The 23,101-nt window shown below is 42.0% G+C and overlaps 1 protein-coding gene across 1 annotated transcript in view; it reads right to left on the bottom strand.

Annotated features, from left to right (window-relative positions):
- The window catches only part of C15H11orf97 (chromosome 15 C11orf97 homolog), a 36,393-nt gene that overhangs the window by 577 nt on the left and 12,715 nt on the right, over positions 1-23,101 (bottom strand). Inside the window, exon 3 of the mRNA XM_018059001.1 lies at positions 16,911-17,036. Within this exon, the coding sequence (XP_017914490.1) occupies positions 16,911-17,036 (126 nt within the window). The remainder of the gene's footprint in view (positions 1-16,910; positions 17,037-23,101) is intronic.

Raw genomic sequence — 23,101 nt, 5'->3', positions numbered from 1 at the left:
CCCTAGACTGACTATATCAGAAACTTCTTTTTAATAACATACCCATGTGATTGACAGGCACATTAAAGCCTGAGAAGAGCTGGGCTAGATAGCTTTTTTATTATTGTTTTGTTGTTCAGTTACATGCCACAGAATATGAAGGAAACGATAAAAGTAAATAACTCAATCTTATTAGTATAATGAAAGAGGAGATACTTCACAGTCTCTAACTAAAGTGGTTTTTTAAATTTTTTTTAATTATAAAAGTATGATAACACATTCACAGGAGATTTGGAAAATACAGAACAAAGTTACATATAGTCCCACTATATATTACAATTATTTTATTATTTTATTTTTTATTGGAGAATAATTGCTTTACAATATTGTGTTGATTTCTGCCTACATCAACATGTATGTATCAGTGCTTTTCAGGTCTACTATATCCTTCTACTTTTCTGTCTATTCATTCTATTAATTTTTGAGAGTTTGATATTGAAACTCCAACCAAAAACTTCAACTTAAAAAAATAAAGATTTTTAGCTGGAGTTTCAATATCAAACTCTCAAAAATTAATAGAGTGGATAGACAGAAAAGTAACCCGAAAAGCACTATGAACCAATTCAACATAACTAAGATTTATACAATTTTCACACAACAGCAGGATACAAATTCTATTCAAGTTCCCATGGACTATAAACTATAAGACACTAGAACATATCCAGGGACATAAAACAAGGTGCAAAAATTTTATGGCCTAAAGGTATTGAAATCATACAGAGTCCGTTCTCTTATCACTGAGGCATTATGTTAGAAAACAATATCAAAAGATATTTGAAAATAACCCACGTATTTTCAAGTGCAACGTGACATTTTCCAAGAGAGACATTTGACTTAGTCGTTGAAAGCCTCAGTAAAGTTAAAAGACTGAAAAAACACAGACTGCAGAGAAGAAAACATTTAAATGAGAAATTGATATCAAAGATATTTTAAAAATCCAATATATTTGGAAATTAAATGTCCACTTTTAAATGATGGGTGTATAAAGAAGCCATAACAAGAAAAATTAGAAAATAATTGTAAGAGAATAAAAATGAAAATAATTTACCAGAGTTTGTTGTATGCAGCTGAATTTGCTCAATGCAACTAAATACAATGTGGAATCTTGAATAGGTATGAAAACAAATAATGGAAACTAACATAAAATTTTGTGAAATTTGAATAAAGCTGTACTTTAGTTAATAATACTGTATCACATGTTAATTTCCTGTTTTTCTTTTCTTTATTATTTCTTTGTATCCTCAGAATTGGATTAAAAGTTTCAAGCTTCAAAGTTTTTTTTTTAAAAAAACATTATTAAGATAATAAGCTGTCTAGACTTTTTGCAGTAATACTAGATGCCAGAATAAATGGAACTATATCAAAGTTTTGAGTGAACATAAATTAGAAATCTAGCATTCAATTCATACTTAATCAAAGTAGCGGAACCAAAATGTCATAAATTTTTTAGCTAAGCAAAAATTCATAAGTTTCTTAAGCTATATATATTATGTCAGATCTGAAGGTGGCTGGCAGGGAGGGGCAGCAAGATCACTCTGGAACTGGCTTTTCCGGGTTTGGCATCTGAGAGAGTTTCTGACAGAGTAAAGGTACTCCTTTCTGCTACTCTCTTGAGATCTTTTAGGGGCATGTCCCTACATCTGGGAATTGGAGATACAGAAACTGAGCACTGGGGCAGGGAACTGCTCACTTAGCAGCAGAGCCGGGTTGGGCCAAGGGCTTAGGGTAGTGCCTTGCACAAATTCCGGGTCAAGTTGGTGGAGTAGGACGACCCGGGCTCACCTCCTCCCAGGGACACACCAAAACTACAACCTCGTAAAGAACAGCTGTCTCTCAGGACTGACCTGAAGACTAGCACAACAGACTTTCTACGAGTAAGGGTATAAGGAAAAGGCCACGATGAGAAAGGCAGGAGGTGCAGAATCAAACCTTGGTTTTACTCCTGTGAGGCAACCCACAACCCCAAGAGACATCACAACCACAGAGGTACCCTCTGAGGAGCCAGGGGGCCAAGTCCCACATCATGCTCCCCAGCACCAGGACCTAACTGGGAAGCTGAGTCCCCAAAAGATCTGGTTCTGAAAACCAGCAAGGATTAAATCTGGGGGAGTGGAGGTGGGGGGACGAGGATGGGGGTGCCCTGGGAAAGGACGGAGACTTCACTCTCAAAGGACTCCTCGCAAAACTCACTCACTCCAAACCTAGCACAGAGGCAGCAGCTTGAAAAGCTCCTGGGCCATACAAGACAGGGAGTCCTTGACTCATTTTGGGGCCCAGAGTGGGAGGGGTCTGTCACGGTCTTTGTAGACCTGGACCTGGGGACTGGAGTTGACGAGAAGAGGGACGCAGGGGATCCAAGTCTCGAGTGAAACAAGGGTGCTTTATTTGCAGAAATGCATGTTTATATATCTTCATACAAGGCAGCTTTAGGCAGTTAAAAACAACAACAACAGCAACAACAACTGAGCAAAAACAAAGCCAAGCAAATAACAATCTTCAAAGGGCCAGAAAGCATTCCATACCCTGAGTAAGAGGGGCATAACGGAATAGATTACATTTAAGTAAGGTCGCTGAGGGGAGTCAAGTGAAGTGAAGTCAAGTGGGCCTTAGAAAGCATCACTATGAACAAAGCTAGTGGAGTTGATGGAATTCCAATTGAGCTGTTTCAAATCCTGAAAGATGATGCTGTGAAAGTGCTGCACTCAATATGCCAGCAAATTTGGAAAACTCAGCAGTGGCCACAGGACTGGAAAAGGTCAGTTTTCATTCCAATTCCAAAGAAAGGCAATGCCAAAGAATGTTCAAACTACCGCACAATTGCACTCATCTCACATGCTAGTAAAGTAATGCTCAAAATTCTTGAAGCCAGGCTTCAGCAATACGTGAACCGTGAACTCCCTGACGTTCAAGCTGGTTTTAGAAAAGGCAGAGGAACCAGAAACCAAATAGCCAACATCCGCTGGATCATGGAAAAAGCGAGAGAGTTCCAGAAAAACATCTATTTCTGCTTTATTGACTATGCCAAAGCCTTTGACTGTGTGGATCACAAGAAACTGTGGAAAATTCTGAAAGAGATGGGAATACCAGACCACCTGACCTGCCTCTTGAGAAATCTGTATGCAGGTCAGGAAGCAACAGTTAGAACTGGACATGGAACAACAGACTGGTTCCAAATAGGAAAAGGAGTACGTCAAGGCTGTATATTGTCACCCTGCTTACTTAACTTCTATGCAGAGTACATCATGAGAAACCCTGGACTGGAAGAAACACAAGCTGGAATCAAGATTTCTGGGAGAAATATCAATAACCTCAGATATGCAGATGACATCACCCTTATGGCAGAAAGTGAAGAGGAGCTAAGAAGCCTCTTGATGAAAGTGAAAGAGGAGAGTGAAAAAGTTGGCTTAAAGCTCAACATTCAGAAAACGAAGATCATGGCATCTGGTCCCATCACTTCATGGGAAATAGATGGGGAAACAGTGGAAACAGTGTCAGACTTTATTTTTTTGGGCTCCAAAATCACTGCAGATGGTGACTGCAGCCATGAAATTAAAAAACGCTTACTCCTTGGAAGAAAAGTTATGACCAACCTAGATAGCATATTCAAAAGCAGAGACATTACTTTGCCAATTAATGCTTTTGAACTGTGGTGTTGGAGAAGACTCTTGAGAGTCCCTTGGACTTCAAGGAGATCCAACCAGTCCATTCTGAAGGAGATCAACCCTGCGATTTCTTTGGAAGGAATGATGCTAAAGCTGAAACTCCAGTACTTTGGCCACCTCATGAGAAGAGCGGACTCATTGGAAAAAAACTCTGATGCTGGGAGGGATTGCGGGCAGGAGGAGAAGGGAACGACAGATGATGAGATGGCTGGATGGCATCATGGACTCGATGGACGTGAGTCTGAGTGAACTCTGGGAGATGGTGATAGACAGGGAGGCCTGGCGTGCTGCGATTCATGGGGTCACAAAGAGTCGGACACGACTGAGCGACTGAACTGAACTGAACTGAACTGAAGGGAGTCACTGAAAGGAATCCAAGCGGGTGCCCCTTCTTGTGATCTCAGTCCTGAGAACTGCATGCAGCTCTGCTCATTCCTGTTTTCCAGGAACTAATAAGGAGTAGAGAATCCTTAAGAAATGGCACACAAAAGAAAAGAATAACATATTGGATCCCTTAAAGCTGAATGTCCCCTAACAGGGGTCCAGTGGAACTTCCTCTGGGGGCAGAAGTACCTGCAGATCTTCGTTCATTTTCACTTTCTTCCCACGTAGCTGACCTGGTGCTAGTGAGCACCGTTTCTATCAGTCTTCATCAGCCTACCTAACACTACCTGCTCTGGCCCTCCTTTCTCCAGAGAACCCAAGAGGCCAGGCCTACACACCAGTGCCCCCTCCCTACAGCAGTCACAGCCAGGTCTGTGGACGTTTGGACCAAGGACCAACCCCACCTACTAGGGTGTCTGCTGCAGTCACAGGGAAGCCTGCCTGGGGACCAACCTCACCCACCAGCACACCCACAACAACTGCTGTCCACTCATCACAGGAGGGCACAAGCAGCCGACACAGGGGATACCCCTGGAGCACCTGGCTGGGTTGACTAAGGGAGATTGTACCACTGGGCCCTATAGGACACCTCCTATATAAGGCCACCCTTTCAAGACTGGGTGATGAAGCTGATATATGCAGAAACAGAGTTCAAGAGTCAGTCAGTTCAGCAGTGTCTTACTCTTTGCAATCCCATGGACTTCAGCACACCAGGCTTCCTTGTCCATCACCAATTCCCAGAGCCTGTTCAAACTCATGTCCATTGAGTCAGTGATGCCACCCAACCATCTTATCCTCTGTCAACCCCTTCTCCTCTTACCTTCAGGGTCTTTTCCAGTGAGTGAGTTCTCACTGGAGGCCCAAGAACTGGAGTTTCAGCTTCAGCATCAGTCTTTCCAATGAATATTCAGGACTGATTTCCTTTAGAATGGATGGGTTGGATTTCCTTGCAGTCCAAGGGACTCTCAAGAGTCTTCTCCAACACCACAGTTCAAAAGCAGCAATTCTTCAGTGCCCAGTTTTTTTTAGTCCAACTCTCACATCCATACATGACTACTGGAAAAACCATAGCTTTGTCTAGATGGACCTCTGTTGGCAAAGTAATGTCTTTGCTTTTTAATATGCTCTCTAGGTTTGTCATAGCTTTTCTTCCAAGAAACAAGTGTCTTTTAATTTCATGGCTGCAGTTACCATCTGCAGTGATTTTGGAGCCCCCAAAAATAAAGTCTGACTGCTTCCACTGTTTCACCATCTATTTGCCATGAAGTGATGGGGCCAGATGCCATGATCTTCATTTTCTGAATGTTGAGCTTTAAGCCAACTTTTTCACTCTCCTCTTTCACTTTCATCAAGAGGCTTTTTAGTTCCTTCTTCACTTTCTGCCATAAGGGTGGTGTCATCTGCATATCTGAGATTATTAATATTTCTCCCAGAAATCTTGATTCCAGCTTGTGCTTCATCCAGTCCAGCATTTTGAATGATGTACTCTACATATAAGTTAAATAAGCTGGGTGACGATATACAGCCTTGACTACTTCTTTCCCAATTTGGAACTAGTCCGTCTTTCCATGTCCGGTTTGAAACGGAATTAATGAAAAAACTATGAAATATCTTTCTAAGGGAAGAACAAGATAAAACATCAGGGGGAAAAAAAGAACTAAAGGAAGAGGCGGGCACAAGCGTGGGTGGCTGCAATGGTGCACAAGGGCGGCCTAGAGGAGGTACCCCGTGTCTGAGGTCAGGAGTGGAGGCCAAGAGTGCCAGGCTGCGACAGCACAGGAGCAGCCGAGAAGCTACCCCACATCTGAGGTCGGGGCGGTGGCTGGGAGGAGCAACCCCAACCTCCAAGGACCGGTGGCTGCACGGGCACAGGAGGGCTGACAGGAGCTATGTGGAGTAGTACAAGGTCAGGAGGGATTGCCGTGAGGAGATACCCCTCGTCCCAGGTAAGGAGCAGCGGCTGTGCTTTGCTGGAACAGCCGTGAAGAGATACCCCACATCCAAGGTAAGAGAAACCCAAGTAAGACAGGATGTGTTGCTGCTGCTGCTAAGTCACTTCAGTCATGTCAGACTCTGTGCAACCCCATAGACGGCAGCCCATCAGGCTCTGCTGTCCCTGGGATTCTCCAGGCAAGAACACTGGAGTGGGTTGCCATTTCCTTCTCCAATGCATGAAAGTGAAAAGTGAAAGTGAAGTCGCTCTGTCTCGTCCAACCCTCAGCAACCCCATGGACTGCAGCCTTCCAGGCTCCTCTGTCCATGGGATTTTCCAGGCAAAAGTACTGGAGTAGGATGTGTTGGAAGAGGGCATCAGAGGGCAGACACACTGAAACCATACTCACAGAAAACTAGTCAATCTAATCACACTAGGACCACAGCCTTGTCTAACTCAATGAAACTAAGCCATGCCCTGTGGGGCCACCCAAGACAGGCGGGTAATGGTAGAGAGGTCTGACACATTGTGGTCCACTGGAGAAGGGGATGGCAAACCACTTCAGTATTCTTGCCTTGAGAACTGCATGAACAGGATGAAAAGGCAAAATGATAGGATACTAAAAAAGGAACGTCAGTAAGTGCCCAATATGCTACTGGAGATCAGTAGAGAAATAACTCCAGAAAGAATGAAGGGATGGAGCCAAAGCAAAAACAACACCCAGTTGTGGATGTGACTGGTAATAGAAGCAAGGTCTGATGCTGTAAAGTGCAATATTGCATAGGAACCTGGAATGTCAGGTCCACGAATCAAAGCAAATTGGAAGTGGTCAAACAGAAGATGGCAAGAGTGAATGTTGACATTCTAGGAATTAGTAAACTAAAATGGACTGGAATGGGTGAATTTAACTCAGATGACCATTATATCTACTACTTCGGGCAGGAATCCCTCAGAAGAAATGGAGTAGCCATCATGGTCAAGAAAAGAGTCCGAAATGCAGTACTTGGATGCAATCTCAAAAACGACAGAATGAGCTCTGTTTGTTTCCAAGGCAAACCATTCAATATCACAGTAATCCAAGTCTATGCCCCAACCAGTAACGCTGAAGAACCTGAAGTTGAATGGTTCTCTGAAGACCTACAAAATCTTTTAGAACTAACACCCAAAAGAGAAGTCCTTTTCATTATAGGGGACTGGAAGGCAAAAGTAGGAAGTCAAGAAACACCTGGAGTAATAGGCAAATTTGGCCTTGGAATGTGGAATGAAGCAGGGCAAAGACTAATAGAATTTTGCCAAGAGAACGCACTGGTCATAGCAAACACCCTCTTCCAACAACACAAGAGAAGACTCTACACATGGACATCATGAGATGGTTGACACCAAAATCAGATTAATCATATTCTTTGCAGCCAAAGATGGATAAGCTCTATAAAGTCAGCAAAAACAAGACCAGGAACTGACTGTGGCTCAGATCATGAGCTCCTTATTACCAAATTCAGACTGAAATTGAAGAAAGTAGGGAAAACCACTAGACCATTCAGGTATGACCTAAATCAAATCCCTTATGATTATACAGTGGAAGTGAGAAATAGATTTAAGGGACTAAATCTGATAAAGTGCCTGATGAACTATCCCTTCATTCTTTCTGGAGTTATTTCTCCATGAACTGAGGTTCGTGACATTGTACAGGAGACAGGGATCAAGACCATCCCCATAGAAAAGAAATGCAAAAAAGCAAAATGGTTGTCTGAGGAGGGCTTACAAATAGCTGTGAAAAGAAGAGAGGCAAAAAGCAAAGGAGAAAAGGAAAGATATAAGCATCTGAATGCAGAGTTCCAAAGAATAGCAAGAGGAGATAAGAAAGCCTTCCTCAGCGATCAATGCAAAGAAATAGAGGAAAACAACAGAATGGGAAAGACTAGAGATCTCTTCAAGAAAATTAGAGATACCAAGGGAACATTTCATGCAAAGATGGGATCAATAAAGGACAACAATGGTATGGACCTAACAGAAGCAGAAGATATTAAGAAGAGGTGGCAAGAATACACAGAAGAACTGTACATAAAAGATCTGCACGACCCAGATAATCATGATGGTGTGATCACTCACCTAGAGTCAGACATCCTGGAATGTGAAGTCAAGTGGGCCTTAGAAAGCATCACTACGAACAAGGCTAGTGGAGGTGATGGAATTCCAGTTGAGCTATTTCAAATCCTGAAAGATGATGCTGTGTAACTGCTGCACTCAATATGCCAGCAAATTTGGAAAACTCAGCAGCGGACATAGGACTGGAAAAGGTTAGTTTTCATTCCAATCCCAAAGAAAGGCAATGCCAAAGAATGCTCAAACTACTGCACAATTGCACTCATTTCACAAGCTAGTAAAGTAGTGCTCAAAATTTTCCAAGCGAGCCTTCAGCAATAGGTGAAGTGTGAAATTCCAGATGTTCAAGCTGATTTTAGAAAAGGCAGAGGAACCAGAGATCAAATTGTCAACATCTGCTGGATCATGGAAAAAGCAAGAGAGTTTCAGAAACTACATATATTTCTGCTTTATTGACTATGCCAAAGCCTTTGACTGTGTGGATCACAGTAAACTATGGAAAATTCTGAAAGAGATGGGAATACCAGACCACCTGACCTGCCTCCTGAGAAACCTGTATGCAGGTCAGGAAGCAACAGTTAGAACTGGACATGGAATAACAGACCGGTTCTAAACAGGAAAAGGAGTACCTCAAGGCTGTATATTTTTACCCTGCTTATTTAACTTATATGCAGAGTACATCCTGAGAAACGCTGGGCTGGAGGAAGCACAAGCTGGAATCAAGATTGCCAGGAGAAATATCAATAACCTCAGATATGCAGATGACACCACCCTTATGGCAGAAAGTGAAGAGGAACAAAAGAGCCTTTGCTGAGGGTGAAAGAGGAAAGTGAAAAAACTGGCTTAAAGCTCAACATTCAGAAAACGGAAATCATGGCATCTGGTCCCATCACTTCATGGCAGATAGATGGGGAAACAGTGGAAACAGTGTCAGACTTTATCTTTTGGGGCTCCAAAATCACTGCAGATGGTTACTGCAGCCATGAAGTTAAAAGACACTTACTCCTTGGAAGAAAAGTTATGACCAACCTAGATAGTATATTCAAAAGCAGAGATACTACTCTGGCAACAAAGGTCCATCTAGTCAAGGCTATGGTTTTTCCAGTGGTCATGTATGGATGCAAGAGTTGGACTGTGAAGAAAGCTGAGTGCTGAAGTATTGATGCTTTTGAACTGTGGTGTTGGAGAAGACTCTTGAGAGTCCCTTGGACTGCAAGGAGATCCAACCAGTCCATTCTAAAGGAGATCAGTCCTGGGTGTTCTTTGGAAGGAATGATGCTAAAGCTGAAGCTCCAGTACTTTGGCCACCTCATGCGTTGACTCATTGGAAAGGACTCTGATGCTGGGAGGGATTAGGGGCAGGAGGAGAAGGGGACGTCAGAGGATGAGATTCCTGGATGGCATCACCAACTCGATGGACATGAGTTTGAGTGAACTCCAGGAGTTGGTGATGGACAGCGAGGCCTGGTGTGCTGCGATTCATGGTATCGCAAAGAGTTGGACATTACTGAGCGATTGAACTGAACTGAACTGAACTGAAAGAAAGAGGAGATAAAGTTTACCAGATAAAGAATTCAAAGTAACAATCATAAGTTGCTTATCAGACTCAGTAGAACACTGGATGAATTCAGGGAGAGAATCAACAAAAGGATAAAAGGATTATAAGCCTCTTTCACCAAAGGGCTAGAAGATATAAAAAAAGAAAATTTTCACAGTTGTGAATTCATTAACTGATGTAAAAAAATACACTACCAGAAACCAGCAGGAGATCAGAGAATACAAAAAAACAGAAAATACAGATCAGTGATCTGGAAGACAAGGATAGTAGTAAGTCACTCAATCAGAATAGCAAAAAGGAAAGAGAATAAAACAAAAGAAATAAGAGGGCTCATGAGGGGTCCCAGCTCCTCTAGCAGCAGGAGAAGCAGCAGTGGACAGGCAGTCCAGCTTCTGGATTTCTCTCAGGACCCGCAGCATGCGCCCACCCCACCACCAGCATGCTTGAGAAGGTCAGCTCCACATAGAGGACAGCAACGGAGGACCCCAAGAGGGGATCCGGGACGTTGCCATCTAAACCTGCTCCTCCAAATGTGGAAACAGAGCCAAAAAAGGCAGCAGGAAAGGATAAATCTTCAGACAGAAAAGTGCAAACAAAACGGAAATGGGGAGCAAAGGGAAAACAGGCAGAAGTGACTAAACCTCTGGTTGGAGGTTTACCCGCATAAAATGGAGAAGCTGAACACGAGGAGAGCCCAGACTCTGAGGAAGCAGGAAAGGCAGAAGCTATGTGTGGTTAACATCACACACCGGGTCCTATCGGTGGTCCCTGCCTACCTTCTCGTTCAATCCAGATGAAGATTTTTATTAATTAGTTTGTAAATGCAAGTGTTTTTAGTAGTTCTGGTAGCATTTTTAAGAAAGAGGGAATCCCACTTCATTCATTTTTAAAGTGTAAGCACTTTTTTTTAAAAATTGGAGTATAGTTGATTTACACTATTGTGTTAGTTTCACATGTATAGCAAAGTGAATCAGTGTATATGTATATATACATATATCCACTCTTTTCTAGATTCTTTTCCCATATAGGCCATTACAGAGTATTGAGTAGAGTTCCCTGCACTATGCAGTAGGTCCTTGATGCTAAGTCACTTCAGTCGTGTCTGACTCTGTGTGACCCCATAGATGGCAGTCCACCAGGCTCCCCTGTCCCTAGGATTCTCCAGGCAAGAACACTGGAGTGGGTTGCCAGTTCCTTCTCCAATACAGTAGGTCCTTATTAGTCATCTATTTTATATAGAGTATGTGTCTTTGTCAACTCCAATATGTTACCCCCTTACACGCTGGTAACCATAAGTTTGTTTTCTACATCTGTGACTCTATTTCCGTTTTGTAAATAAGTTTATTTGTACCATTTTTAAAGATTCCACATATAAGTGATATCATATGGTATTTGTCTTTCTCTGTCTGACATTACTCTATGACAGTCTCTAGGTCCATCCATGTTGCTGTTGTAAACAATTTGCTGGTTGTTTTCTTTCTTTCTTTTTTTTTTTTTTTTGGTATAATTGTAAAGTAAAAAAAAAATAATAAAATAAAATCTGAAAAAAAAAGAAATAGTGGGATATTGAATATGGGAAATTTTGATTGTGTTAGGTGTCAGCTTAATATTCCAGAGATGGGGTAGCTTCTATATCCTATGATACAAAGAATACCAAATGACAGTTTGGAGTCAGTTGTGCATTGAATGTCTTGAACACTTTTTTTTTGGCTGTGCCACATGGCATTCAGGATCTTAGTTCCCCGAGCAGGGATTGAACCCATGCCCCCTGCATGGGAGTGTAGAGTCTTAACTACAGGACCACCAGGGAAGTCTTGCTGAGCTCTTTACTTCTCTTCCCATGTTGATTTGGGTAGAACTGTTTCCTAAAACAAACCGCTCCTTGACCTTGGCTATCCTGGTCGGAATGTTGTGCACTCTGTACCATCTTTCTTTGGTCATGGTAGTCCAATTTTCCCAGTAACTTTGTTAATGTGCTGTGAGCTCATCAAAAACTCGAAACACTTGAGTAGGTTTTGTATATAATATCAAATTGTGAATTAGTGGGACTTATGACGTAACAACACATCAACATTTGAAGATATTGGTACTTGTATCCTGTTAAGGAAAATTTGCCTCCACCTTTTCAGCTGAAAAGTCACTGGAATAACTTATTCAGAAAGAATCGCATCTACTTGATTTTTTAGATTTTTTGGTATGTACATTAAGAATTGCGTACAAATTGAACTGTCTGTGTCCTGATCCTCAAAACAACCAGTAAAATCTCTAAATGTCTTGGGAGTCATGAAAGAAAAGAAAACAAAAGTGAGGATAGTAAAGGGACCACTGAGAGAACATCAAGGGGAGGAACATTCACACAAAAGAGGCCCCAGAACAAGAAAGAGAAAGGGACAGAAAACCTATTTGAAGAGATAATGGCTGAAAGCTTCCCTAATCTGGCAAAGGAACCAGACAACCAAGTCCAGGAAGCACCGAGTCCCAAACAAGATGTACCCAAAGAGACCCGCACCAAGACACATAATTAAAATGTCAGACCATCCCACAGGCCCCATGGCCAAAACAACAACAAAAAAACCAGAACATAAACAACAGAAGTGGGTTTCCTGGTGGTTCAGTGGTGAAGAATCCACCTGCCAATGCAGGAAACATGGGTTTGATCTCTGGTCCAGGAAGGGATCCCTGGTCCAGGAAGGGATCCCTGATCCCTTAGTTGCCGTGAAGCAACTAAGCCTGTGGGCCACAGCTGCTGAGCAGGAGAGCAGCAACTACGGAAGCCTGTGAGCCCTGGAAACCATGCTCTGCAACAAGGGAGGCCGCTGCAACGAGAGGCCCGAGCACTGCAACCAAAGAGGGGCCCCTACTCTCTTTAGCTAGAGAAAGCCCACCAGGCAATGAAGACTCAGCACAGCCAAAACATAAAAGATAAAGGGATACCCTTTTTGCTTTTGGGATGCTGACAAGATTCTGATTCCTACTCTTAAGTGCTGATTACTCAGATGTGCTCAGTTTGTGAAAACTGAGCCGTACACCTACAATATGTGAACTTATTTGTATGTATATTATGCTTCAGTTTTTAGGTCTCTCCTTTAGTGTCTTTCCCATCCCTAGAGACAACTTCTGTAACCAGTTTCTACACCCTTCTTGAGTTATTTTAAGCATATAAAAGTTGATATCTTTTAAATATATATATTATATTATGCATATTACTTATACATATATGTGTGTGTGTGTAAGTCGCTCAGTTGTGTCTGACTCTTTGAGACCCCATGGACTGTCTCCCACCAGGCTCCTCTGTCCATGCGATTCTCCAGGCAAGAATACTGGAGTGGGTTGCCATGCCGTTCTCCCGGGGATTTTCCCGACCCAGGTCTTCTGCATTACAGACAGATTACTTACTGTTTGAGCTACCCAGGAAGTTCCACTTATGTACATATGTATGCAAAAGCTTTTCTACGACATTTGATAAAGGCTTGAGAAAGAACAACAACAAAAAAGACACAAATTGGAAAACATAAACTAAATGAAAGTATTGAATTGAAACATAAAGAGTAAAACAAACCAGATAAAAGTAAAACATCATCATAGAGTCCAGTTGTTTTTAAACATGGCTGCTCGCTCCTTAGAAATGCATCTGCAATTTTGGAGAAAAAAACAGTACCTGGGCATTTGTATTTTTCAAAAAATTCCAAGATAATTCTAATGTGCTTTTGGATTTCAAAAAGTGATTACAGGTGGTTTTTTTTTTTTTAATTTAATGGTAGTTTTAGTGATATAGAATTCTATTATTTTCTGTTGACCAATCATGATACAATGGTATTAAAATGAATAATAGTTATATAATCACAGTAGCAAAAGATGTTTATCAATTTTCACAATCAATAGCCAGACAAAAAGTAAAAGATAATTTCAATTGCATAATAGAAACATGATTAACCTAACAATTTAACATAATTATGTACAATTTGGGGAGTTAAGTAGACTGATGTCGTAGGCGGAAGTGCATACATGCACACATTTTCATCCACTCAGCCAGTCTATGACTTTTGGTTGGTGCATCTAATTCATTTACATTTAAGGTAATTTTTGATATGTATGATCCTATTACTATTAATTACTTTTGGTTTATTTTTTTTTAGGCCTTTTTCTTCTCTTGTGTTTCCTGCCTAGAGAAGTTCCTTTAGCATTGGTTGTAAAGCTGTTTTGGTGGTGCTGAATTCTCTTAACTTTTGCTTGTCTGGAAAGCTTTTGATTTCTCCATCAAATCTGAACTTGCTGGGTTGAGTATTTTTGTCTAACCAAAGTGTTTTAGAATTTAGAACTACAATTGATTCTAGAACTAAAAAGGATTCTAATTTGAAATAGCGTGTGTTAAATGTTGGAGGAGTCACAACTCCAGGGATCACTACACTGCAGACAGTGATTCTTAGCTATCAATTATCAACTGATTCTTATGGGTTCATCAGCTATGATTTGTATAGCAGATAGAAGCATTTTAGATGGCAAAATGCAGCTGGTAACTTACAGAGTTGAAGCCAAAACATTCAATAACAGTTACTGTAACATGATAGCTGTAAGAGCTTGACGGTGGGTTGGAGATAGAGGGCTGAAGGCCACTAGGAAGGTAGTGTGGATGAGTATCAATGAGTGGGAGCCGTGAACAAGTTTCTCCTAAACTGTATGGATGAAAGTACTGTAATTATTGTCAAAATCAAACATATGTTTTTTATTATATGCCTTTAATTGATAAGTCAGGGAATCTGTTGCACTTCTATGTCTTAAGCTGAAGGTAACTTGTTCTTCAAACCAGTCTTATAGTATGACCTTAGAAAATCAACTTTAAAATAAATTGCTTTGTGAGTTTTATTGGAATGTTGGATTTACCCTCTAGAGTTGGGACCTGACTAATTGGGTGGAAAGTTGAAATAAACAGTCCCCACTGGGCAAGTGTCCCAGACTTGGGTTGAACAACCATTACTTTAGGACACTCACGTCTTTGTGGATTTTGCATTCAATTGCCTCCCAGGTTCCTAACCCTGCATTCCTATGGCCCTGGCATTTGAGCCTGTTTAACCACTACTATTCAGCCCTTGTCCGATGTGTGAATTTCTCTGCTGTGGTTTCACAGAGGCTGAAGCATAGTGTTGGAAGTTAGACAGACATGGGCTTATAGTTCTGACCTCACTACTCCCTAGACAAGAAGTTGGGTAATACAAAAAGTCTCCAAGCCTCAATTTTCTCACCTGGAATATGGAGACTAAAACCCTCATCTTGTGTGACTCTGCAGATTACGTAACTATAAAACACCCACTGCCATCCCTGGCACATAAATGGTGTTTATGACTGTGTTATTATTAGCAAACCCAGGTCTCCATTACTGGTTCCTTTTTGCTACGTGAATCCCTTAGGTAACAAGTTTTTGTTTATCTTTTCACCTTGTGTGTCAGTCTTTAGTGGCTGTATTTTCTTCCTGCTGCTGCTGCTGCTAAGTCACTGCAGTCGTGTTTGACTCTGTGCGACCCCATAGATGGCAGCCCACTAGGCTCCGCTGTCCCTGGGATTCTCCAGGCAAGAACACTGGAGTGGGTTGCCATTTCCTTCTCCAACGCATGAAAGTGAAAAGTGAAAGGGAAGTTGCTGAGTCGCGTCCGACTCTTCGCGACCCCATGGACTGCAGCCCACCAGGCCCCTCTGCCCATGGGATTTTCCAGGCAAGAGTACTGGAGTGGGTTGTAACAGTGCCTTCTCTGTATTTTCCTCCTACTGAATCCATATTCCAGAGGCTGCCTCCCTGGGAGCCCCTTCTTTTGTGGCACTTGGGCTGAGCCCTCACCTGCCTCCAGGCTCAGCAGACAGCCCAGCTCCTATGCACTGCTGGCTCACAGAGCTGCTGGTGTCTAGTCATTTCTTCTCACTAGCTGACTCACTTGGGTAAATTATTTAAAGCTTCCTAGGCCTCAGTTTCCTCATCTGTGAAAAGAACTGTACCTGCTTCATGTGATTGTTGTGAAGATTTAATAGATAATTACATAAAAAGGGTCTAGAATACAAAGCGCTCCATAGCACTTGCCAGTATGACTCACATTTAGGTAAAGAGTACCCAAGCTTGGCACTTACCCACTTCTCCCTTATGGCCCAAGGTTCCCTCTCAACGTAGAGCTGTTTTCAGACCTAACTGCATGTCCCTCCACTATCTGGACACTGCTTATACCCCCATGTGAGAATCCCTGCCTTCTTCACATCCTGCCACAAATATTGCTGGCAGACGCTGGCGTAAGAGTGAGGAATGAGTAATACTTTTTTCCCCAAACATACTGTCTGTGAGGAACAGTGTACTGGGGCCAGCCTGTTGGCCTCCTACCTAAAACAGGGTAAAACTCATGGAACCAAGCAAAGCAGTTACCTTATTCTTCCTGAATTTCCTCATCTCTCTTTCCTCATTGCCACTAGTAAACACAGATCATCTATCTACAAGAAGAGGACAGTGCAAGATTCCTACCCACTGAGTTTGTGGGCTGCAAAGTGTGCCACGGATAGAAAGAGTCAGGGGTGTAACTCAGGAGTGTGAACTTCTATTGTATCCATGGGGTAAATTGGTTACCTGAACTTAACTGTTCAAGTTCCACAATAAGGCAATGAATTGAACTGCTAAACTACAAGTAACCTGACAGAAGCAAGTCAAAAGAAGATTGGATTTTGACTGAGAACTATACATAAATCACATCACTGGTTTATAAACTGCTCAGCACTAGTGGTAAAGAACCTGCCTGCCAATGCAGGAGTCGTAAGATGCAGGTTTGATCCCTGGGTTGGGAAGATCTCCTGGAGGAGGTAATGATAACCCACTCCAGTATTCTTGCCTGGAGAAAGAACCCTTTGGATAGAGGAGCCGGGTGGACTACAATCCATGGGGCTGCAAATAGTCGGACATAACGGAAGTGACTTAGGACAGCATAGCAATAGCACCCTCCACACTGGGCTTGGAAATCAAGTATGAAAGAAAGTGTTAGTCGCTCAGTGTATCCAGCTCTTCGTGATCCCATGGACTGTAGCCCAGCAGGCTTCTCTGTCCATGAGATTCTCCAGGCAAGAATACTGGAGTGGGTTGCCATGCCCTTCTCCAGGGGATCTTCCTGACCCTGGGATTGAACCCAGATCTCCCTCACTGCAGACAGATTCTTTACTGTCTGAGCCACCAGGGAGCAGGGGGATATCAAGGGTATCAGGATCTTACTTCTCAGGCCTCCATGCCTTGAATAGTACTTGGCTTGTGGCAGTAAGCTGTTCCTGCTCGGCAGTCCTGGCTTCAAGCCTCCCACAGGGAGGTTCCTTTTAATGCTCCAAATCCCTTCCAGGGCCACTGTCAATATTTTCAAAAGCAAGATGATTGTTAGTTTCTACTGTTTTTAGCACAAAGTGTTTTTAAACTATTTACCTGGCAATTATTTTTCTCAGATTTGGGTGGAGACTTATTTGACTTAATTACACTACCCAAAGACTTTAGCATTTGTTTAATGTATAATTCCAGTTCATTTGTTCAATTATTTCCTATGCAGTTAAACATCTACAGAGCTACTAATTTAACTTCCCCTAAAGAAAGAGATGAAAAGTCAAAAAAGAAACCAACAGCAAAACACAGAGAAATTAGCAATACGTAATAGGTAATATGTGGACTTCATCGGTCAGTCTTATCTGATTCTGATTTAACTTCTAGAAGGACAAAATATTTCCAAAGATAACATCACCCAAAGTTACCAGAGTAATTCCTCCAATAGATCCTACAATCTTTTAAACTAGATGCTGGTTAATCTTTACCTTGAAAGAAACAGTAAACTAACTGGAAAACATCACTGCAAAATATTTGTAATGTAATGTCTGCCAAGAGGAGGTGGCAAAAATACACAGAAGAACTGTACAAAAAAGATTTTCATGACCCAGATAATCATCAAGGTGTGATCACCCACCCTCACCTAGAGCCTGACATCCTGGAACGTGAAGTCAGGTGGGCCTTAGGAAGCATCACTATGAACAAAGCTAGTGGAGGTGATGGAATTCCAATTGAGCTATTTCAAATCCTAAAAGATGATGCTGTGAAAGTGCTGCATTCAATATGTCAGCAAATTTGGAGAACTCAGCAGTGGCCACAGGACTGGAAAAGGTCAGTTTTCATTCCAATCCCAAAGAAAGGTAATACCAAAGAAGGCTCAAACTATCTCACAGTTGCACTCATCTCACATGCTAGTAAAGTAATGCTCAAAATTCTTCAAACCAGGCTTCAGCAATATGTGAACTGTGAAATTCCAGATGTTCAAGCTGGATTTAGAAAAAGCAGAGAAGCCAGAGATCAAATTGCCAACATCCACTGGATTATCGAAAAAGCAAGAGAGTTCCAGAAAAACATCTATTTCTGCTTTATTGACTATGCCAAAGCCTTTGACTGTGTGGATCACAATAAACTGTGGAAAATTCTGAAAGAGATGGGAATACCAGACCACCTGACCTGCCTCCTGAGAAACCTGTATGCAGGTCAGGAAGCAACAGTTAGAACTGGACATGGAACAATAGACTGGTTCCAAATAGGAAAAGGAGTCCATCAAGGCTGTATATTTTCACCCTGCTTATTTAACTTATATGCAGAGTACATCCTGAGAAACCCTGGGCTAGAGGAAGCACAAGCTGGAATCAAGATTGCTGGGAGAAATATCAATAACCTCAGATATGCAGATGATACCACCCTTATGGCAGAAAGTGAAGAGGATCTAAAGAGCTTCTTGGTGAAAGTGAAAGAGGAGAGTGAAAAAGTTGGCTTAAAGCTCAACATTCAGAAAACGAAGATCATGGCATCCGGTCCCATCACTTCATGGGAAATAGATGGGGAAACAGTGGAAACAGTGTCAGACTTTATTTTGGGGGGCTCCAAAATCACTGCAGATGGTGATTGCAGCCATGAAATTAAAAGACACTTGCTCCTTGGAAGGAAAGTTATGACCAATCTAGATAGCATATTGAAAAGCAGAGACATTGCTTTGCCAACAAAGGTCTGTCTAGTCAAGGCTATGGTTTTTCCAGTGGTCATGTATGGATGTGAGAGTTGGACTGTGAAGAAAGCTGAGCACAGAAGAATTGATGCTTTTGAACTGTGGTGTTGGAGAAGACTCTTGAGAGTCCCTTGGACTGCAAGGAGATCTAACCAGTCCATTCTAAAGGAGCTCAGTCCTGGGTGTTCATTGGAAGGACTGATGCTAAAGCTGAAACTCCAATACTTTGGCCACCTGATGTGAAGAGCTGACTCATTTGAAAAGAGCATGATGCTGGGAAAGATTGAAGGCAGGAGAAGGGGACGACAGAGGATGAGATGGCTGGATGGCGTCACCGACACAATGGACATGGGTTTGGTTGGACTCCAGGAGTTGGTGATGGACAGGGAGGTCTGGCGTGCTGCAGTTCATGGGGTCGCAAAGAGTTGGACATGACTGAGGGACTGAACTGAACTGAATGTCTACTTGTTACACAAGGCAAATTATAGTCCTAAATCCTGATACTGTCAATAAGTGTTGGCTTAGTAATGATTTGCACTGGGCTTTTCTCTGTATCTTAAAATCACATGTTTTGGTTTGGGGAGTCAGTTAACAAGTATTTAGTGAGAATTTACTGTGTAGAAAACTGTGACCCAAGTTAAAGAAGTGAATTCAGGTAAGTGCCATAAGTTGGTTTTCCCATTTCTAAAGCTACAAATGTTAATATCCAATATTCTCCATAGATGTAAGGTTGCCCATGGCAAACACACTGACATGACCCCTCCTGAAAGGAGTCTATAGCATGTAACGACTGGGGGCATAGCTTTTGGGATCCTAGGCAATCTGGTTTCAGTCCCTTCTCTACCACCTACCAGTTTTATGACTTTGGGCAAGTCATTTAATTCAGTATGTGTCAGTCGTCTCATGGGGATGACAGTAATATATACCTTGAAGGATTGTTATTGCATTTGGGTGAAACAGACATAAGTGCTTTGTACCCAATAAATAGTAGCTTTTTTTTTTTTTACAGAGACAATGATTTTCCTGTCCAAGCATGGACTGAGACTGTTTCCAGAGGCACAGTCATTGAACTGACTCACTGAACTGACTCCTTCTCTGCTCCTAATGGAGTGGCTGAAGCTATCTGTCAAGATTAGTTCCCCCCTCCTTTCTAAAGACCTTCAAGGAAGCCTCCACAACCTCCTTCTGCCAAGACCTTACAAAATTCAAGCTGTTTCCAATATCTAACCCAAATCTTCTCTTAACTGATCAAGCCAGTTTCCTCTTCTGCCCTGTCTAGACATAGAAAAGGGTAATACACTCTCAGATGAAGGAGTCCACAAACATTTATTCAATACTCTCTGTGACACCTTATGTGAGACCAGGGAAATAGGTTTAGATTTATTCCATATTGTGGGAAGGTCTGGTAAATAGAAAACAGTTAAAAATCCAGAGGCAGAGACTTCCCTGGTGGTCCTGTGGCTAAGACTCCATGCTCCCAGTGCAGTTGGCTGAGTTCTATCCCCGGTCAGGGAACTAGATCCCACATGCCACAACTAAGAGCTCATATGCAGCTCAGTACAGCTAAATAAATAAATATATATTAAAAAAAAAAGATCTGGGGGCAAAACTCTGTAGAAAACCCATCTCAAATTAGATAGAAAGATTGTATCAATCTAATTTCGTTTGCTGTTTCAGATGCAAGCACAGCTTGATAGAAAAAAATTTGTTGCTGTTGTTGTTTACTCCCTAAGCCACGTCTGACTTTTTGCGACCCCATGGACTGTAGCCCACCAGGGTCCTCTGTCCTTGGGATTTCCCAGGCAAGAATACTGGCATAGGTTGCCATTTTCTTCTCCAGGGGATATTCCCTACCCAGGGGTCAAACCCGAATCTCCTGCATTGGCAGGAGGATGCTTTACTGCTGAGCCAACAGGGAAGCCCTAACAGAGAAAGTACCTGAAGCACAAATGCATATACCCAGAAACACCTGGGGGAAAAAAGAAAACTCTCAAAGCAAAATATTGCTCAGTTCAGTTCAGTTCAGTTCAGTCACTCAGTCGTGTCTGACTCTTTGCAACCCCATGAATCGTTAGGCACAAGCATTTATTGTGCTTGGGGACAGAGGCTGCTGGGATAAATAGCATGATTTTGAGTGGATAGGATATTTTTGGATGAAAATGTTACGGAAAGTGATACATTGTCCTGGAGGAAAAGAGGACTAGCAAGAAGTATGAATACCCTTTGAAACAGCGGCATCTTTAAGGGGAGCTTCAGCATCTCAGCTCTGGGCAAATGTTTTCCAGGTGGAGAAAGGAAGACAAGGAGGGGGAGGGGTGGAGCTGGCCAGAGAGACCTCAATGCCAGCAGCTTAACCTGAAAAGAGAAGCAGGCACAGAGAGAAGCCAGGAGAAAAGAATTAAGTCCTTTCTGGAAGGTAGGAATATTATAGAGATTTTTTTCTTTCTCCTCTTTTCTTGCCTCCAACCCTATTCTACTCAGAAATCTTTTTAGGTGTGTTTTTATCCTGAATTTTAAAGTTACAGAACAAAGTCTTTATGCTGAAAATTTTGGCCGATGGGATCTGACCTGGTCCGACAGAGAAAGCTGCCCTTTAAAAATATTTTTGTTTCCTTCAGCTGTCTCCAGACTGTGAATGATGAACATTAGACCTTGAAAAACCAGCTTAGAAACAAATTGTCTATGCTTCCTTTGTGTAAACATGGTCAGAGGAAGAAAATTTCAAGTCATTTAAACTTATATTTGGTGACTTCTGAGCTCTGTAATTATCTGTTTTTTTGGTAATTATTTTAACGTGCTTTTAGTGTCTAGTAAGTTCCTTGTATATTGCAGGTAAAAAAAAACATTTTTGTTGAATGTGTTAACGAATAGCAAAAATATTCGCAATTGCTGGATAACATTTTACATTTCTTAAATTTATACTAAACATAATAAACCAGACTCAAAGTTAGGTTTGCATGCATTCAGGCACATATAGACACAAATGAATGTGTCTGGTAGCACACTCCCAAAATTAATTGGTAAATAGAATGTTGTGTAAGAGAAAGCTAGTAAACTTCATTCATCAAATTTTTCACGACCTTATCCATAAACTCTGCTAGTTTTAGCCAGAAAAATACAAAAAACCCTAGCAATTTAAAAACATTAAATTAGTACATTAATTTACTTCTGTGTGGTCCTCTTACAGAATTTTTTGAAATGTAGATATTGTTTTAAAATAAATGGCAAAATGAACGCAATAGTCCCATAATGCATACCTCATAAACCTACCTTTTCTTTTAAAAAAATTGGAAGGAGGGGAAAAATTTCAGGGAACCACTAAAAATACATGAATTATCATGTTAGCTAAATTCTTACTTATCCAGAAAGTTACATGGTGGTGGTCAGCGGTTTAGTTGCTAAGTCATGTCCAAATATTGAGACCCCCATGGACTGTAGCCTGCCAGGTTCCCCTGTCTATTAGATTTCCCAGGCAAGAACACTGGAGTAGGCTGCCATTTCCTTCTCCAGGACATCTTCTTGACCCAGGGATTGACCCACATCTCCTGTATTACAGGGCTTCCCAGGCGGTGGTAGTGCTAAAGAATCTGCGTACCAATGTAGGACGGAGAAGGCGATGGCACCCCACTCCAGTACTCTTGCCTGGAAAATCCCATGGACAGAGGAGACTGGTAGGCTGCAGTCCATGGGGTCGCCAAGAGTCAGACACGACCGAGTGACTTCCCTTTCACTTTTCACTTTCATGCACTGGAGAAGGAAATGGCAACCCACTCCAGTGTTCTTGCCTGGAGAATCCCAGGGACGGGGGAGCCTGGTGGGCTGCCGTCTACGAGGTCACACAGAGTCAGACATGACTGAAGCGACTTAACTTAGCAGCCACTGTAGGAGATGTAACAGATTTGAGTTTGATCCCTGGGTTGGGAGAATCCCTTGGAGAAGGTATTCTTGCCTGGAGAATCACATGGACAGAGGGGCCTGGTGGGCTATAGTCCATGGGGTCACAAAGAGTCGGACACAACTGATCACTGAGCACACACACACTTCTGTATTACAGATGGTCTCCTGCACTGCTGATCAGAAAATTGCATTTCTTTTTTTCAGGATGATGAGATTCTGTAGATCCAGGCCCAGTGGCTTATCTGACAGAACGTGTAAAGCCTCTGAAACCTGTTCTATTTGAACCTGAACCTGGATAAGATCATGACAACATTGTGTTAACTGAAAAGAATACTATTTGCTACCAATGCAGTTTCAAATCTTTTTTCCCCTCCAAGAAAATATAATCTTATAAAGTATAACCCAATGACAAAGAGCAAAGATATCAGCTTCAGATGAACCTACATTCATGTATCAGTTATTCCACCGAGTGACAACAGTTACTGTACTT

This window comes from Capra hircus, chromosome 15 (assembly GCF_001704415.2).
Source record: "Capra hircus breed San Clemente chromosome 15, ASM170441v1, whole genome shotgun sequence".
Classification (NCBI taxonomy): Eukaryota; Metazoa; Chordata; class Mammalia; order Artiodactyla; family Bovidae; genus Capra; species Capra hircus.
This window is presented reverse-complemented; position numbering and strand designations above follow the sequence as displayed.